This window comes from Montipora capricornis, chromosome 13 (genome assembly GCF_036669925.1).
Source record: "Montipora capricornis isolate CH-2021 chromosome 13, ASM3666992v2, whole genome shotgun sequence".
NCBI lineage: Eukaryota > Metazoa > Cnidaria > Anthozoa > Scleractinia > Acroporidae > Montipora > Montipora capricornis.
The window spans coordinates 23,917,374-23,920,926 of record NC_090895.1 but is presented as its reverse complement, the minus strand read 5'-3'; the positions used below and the strand labels follow the sequence as shown (position 1 = coordinate 23,920,926).

General features: G+C 39.1%; 1 protein-coding gene across 2 annotated transcripts in view; it reads left to right on the top strand.

Annotated features, from left to right (window-relative positions):
• The first annotated feature begins 2,263 nt into the window (after positions 1–2,263).
• The window catches only part of LOC138030086 (fibroblast growth factor receptor 3-like), a 73,301-nt gene continuing 72,011 nt past the window's right edge, over positions 2,264–3,553 (top strand). For both annotated transcript variants that reach the window (XM_068877945.1, XM_068877942.1), the window contains exon 1: positions 2,264–2,396. In XM_068877945.1, the coding sequence (XP_068734046.1) occupies positions 2,336–2,396 (61 nt within the window). In that variant the 5' untranslated portion in view covers positions 2,264–2,335. The remainder of the gene's footprint in view (positions 2,397–3,553) is intronic.

Below are 3,553 nucleotides of genomic sequence, written 5' to 3'. Positions count from 1 at the left end.
CAACCTTTCCAACAGCAGTATCAAGGTTATCTTGTTTCTCTTCAGAAAAAGGTACAGGTGAGTCGGAAACTTCTATGACTGGGTTTGCTGCCTGTATTTGTTGTGGAGCTTGGGACATCCCTGGATTCACTGACGATTCACTTCCAGAGTCAGCATTTGCTGTGCCTTCTACAATTCACCCAGTTATGCCATTGTGACCCTCTGAGTCTGAACCACTATTAAATCCAACTGTACACATGTAAAAAGAGTGTGTTCTGCGTTCACTCATTTCTTGGAAGCCATGCATTTCTCTTTTACTTCACAAGAATTCTGCGGCAAAAAAGATTTAGTGGACATATCTTTTTGGGTTGGTCTGAAGTAAATTTTGGATTGCCCTCCTAAATTACTTCTTATTTCCTTGGCAGCCCAGGAGCACTTAAGAGGTGTTAAATCCCGGCAATTTGGTAGGCAATGTGGCATCTTAAGTCCTCCTGCTTCACGTAACTGAGGAAACCCCTTCACATCACCTACATCGTCCTTTTCACTCGAGACAAGCTTCTCGTACACTGCACTTGCATCATCATCTAAGAGTAGCTTGATCTTTTTTACTCCTAAGCCAGCTTTGTGCTACGTTTGTTTCTCAACAGCTGATGGTGTTGTGCATTGATACCGATCTGCAAGGCACACAAAGTGAACAGTCCAAGTTCGTGGATAAGGATGTTTCTTGCTTCTACTTTTACCGACCGAGGACCCCTAGGATTGAAAAGACACATTCGTTCCTCCAGGACAGCGTCAGCTAAAGGTACATCGCCGTTTCTGCTTGTTGAGGCGCTTCCAACGAGAGCCAAACGATGACCTGCTACTGTTTCCTTCGTCTTCTTTACAAAGTTCACGCAATCGAACTTGATCTCCAATCGCAGTTACACCAAGTCGTTCTATTTCCTCATCACTCATCGACTGTACTATCGTAGGAACTATTCTTTCTCGTCGAAATACTGCAGCCAGCGTTTCAAGGTTTACTTCCGTCAAGATGTCATCCATTTTTTCGCGCTTCAACAAAGCAAAACGGAATGTTGTTTGGGAGCGTGGTGACGATCATCACGAAGTTTGCACCGAATACCGAATATACTGAAGTGAACACGAAGATAATGAAGTGAACACCGAACGAATAAACCACCCAGTATAATAAAATGACCACCCAATATACTGATTTAAGCACCGAATATAATGAAGTAAGCACCGAATATAATGGAGTGAACACCGAATATAATCAAGCGGACACGGAACGAATAAACCACCCAGTATATAGAATGACTACCGAATATAATGAAGTAAGCACCGATTATAATGAAGTTTGCACCGATTATAATGAAGTAAGCACCGATTAAATTAAAGTAAGCACCGATTATAATAAAGTAAGCACCGAATATAATAAAGTAAGCACCGAATATAGTGAAGTAATTAAGCACCGATTATATGATTTAAACACCGAATATAACGTAGTAAGCACTGGATATAACGAAGTATGCACCGAATATAATGATTTAAGCGACGAATATAAGGAAGTAAGCACCGAACATAAGGACGTAAGCACCGAGTATCATGACCAAAAGTATCATAAGACAGTTATGGCGTTCCATAGTCGTCAGTGATGATCATTCAACCGTACATGTTCAGTCTTTGAACCTCTTACATTCGACCATCGAGTAAAATTGTTATTCAATGTCCGTTGAGCGAAGAGAAAATCAGTTCTTGAGCTAGACCACGAGCAGTCGTCCTTCTTTCCTCAGAGCCACGCGCGACGGATGAAATTATTATTTTATGCAAATGCCAGTGGTAAAAATGAGGCGTGTCACGCAATCGCGCGCTCTACGATGTCAAAGAAAAATTAGAGACTATGACAATAAATTAAATTTGACGTTTGTTCAACTACGCTCAGCATTTCTCAAAAGGTAACTATTTTGGTGAAAAGGGGACAGAAATTTCAGAACAACAGAAGTTCAAATTCAATGAATGGAATGACATGCCATTGTTTTGAAATTATCCCTTTGCTGATAAAATAGTAACGCCTGCTTGACAGGCTAAAGATATGCACACCTTTCTTCGCTCTTTTCATGATACTTTCATGCACATTTCCGATACCCTCTTCCTTAAAAAAAGTTGCTGCTGTTAAAGAAAAATAAAAATTAAAAAAAAAGTCACTACTCCCAGTTTTCACGCCAGCACTCACTTTCAGCCTGAAACTATTCAATTCTCCTCAGGAGAACGTCGCCCCAACTCTCGCGCAGTCGTAACCCGGAAAAATGATGGGGGAAAACACTGTTTACTTCGTTGATCTCGACAAACGCTAGCAAAGATGTCCTCGATGTTTTTTACTTTTGCAACTCTTTTATGTATCTGTGGGTTCCAGTATACAGGTGGGTAAATTCAGTACATTGAATTTATGACACTGTACCGCGCAACCAACGAACCTGCGAAATGTGCAACTACCTCGATTGCGAACCTCTGCAAAGTGAATAATTACAACACGAGTAACGTGCTGCTATTATCCTGAAAACGGGGAATTTAAGGATTTTTACTTCCTTTCATTGCCTTCCAATGTAGTTGCCTTTCGTTGCTTTTCAACAGAAACAGTTTGTTACTTGAGCTTGCGGTCACGTCACCCGTTATGTTGTTGACAATCTTTATTTATTTGAGCATGTGCATTTATTTATTACAGTTTTCTCCCATACGACAAATATAAACATAGGCAGAAAATAATGATAAAATAAAATAAAAATTAGTGAAGGAGTAGAGGGAAGCATCGAAAAGCGCACTAGACACCATACGAGGGATGCTCCCCAAAACCTATACAGTATAATATGGGAATGTATATAATACAAATCATATCTAAATCTAAGTGAAGAGAATCTAAAATATCCAAGTTCTAAAATAGAATAAAAAGAAATCTAAAAGTACTGGAGAAGATTTCGTACGAGTGTTAGAACCGAAATCATGAATCACCATAACGAGTCGGTGTGACATGCCGACGCCTTATGATACATGAACGACGCCGACTCGATCGTTATATTGACTCATGGTTTTGGTTCTCACACTCGTACGAGGCTAGCTAGTACTTTTAGATTTCCTTTTATACTATTTTAGAATTTGAATATTTTAGATTCTCCTAACTTAGATTTCTTATTTTAATCATGTTTTAATGTACTCGTGAAATGAATTTTACCTAGTCATTTATACAAGTTCAGAAATTCCGCGGTAAATAATAGTTCTGCAAGTTCTGAGGTTCGCAACTCCCAAATGAGTGTCTTCTTACAAGTAGCTTAGTTGGTAAATTGTCCAGACGTTAGTGCAAGGGTCACTTCTCTCTTTGTAGAGCAGAGGTCTTGGGTTTTAATTCTGTTGCAGCTGCCTGAATTTCTTAGGTGTCTATAAGGGACAGTTACTTAAAATGGCCACTTATTAGTGTGAGGATTACTTCTACCTTTCGAATTAAATAGTTTACGTTACTTTACTTTACTTTGCTGAACTCTAATTAGACAGATCTTCACATAATACAAATTAAAGATAAATTAAC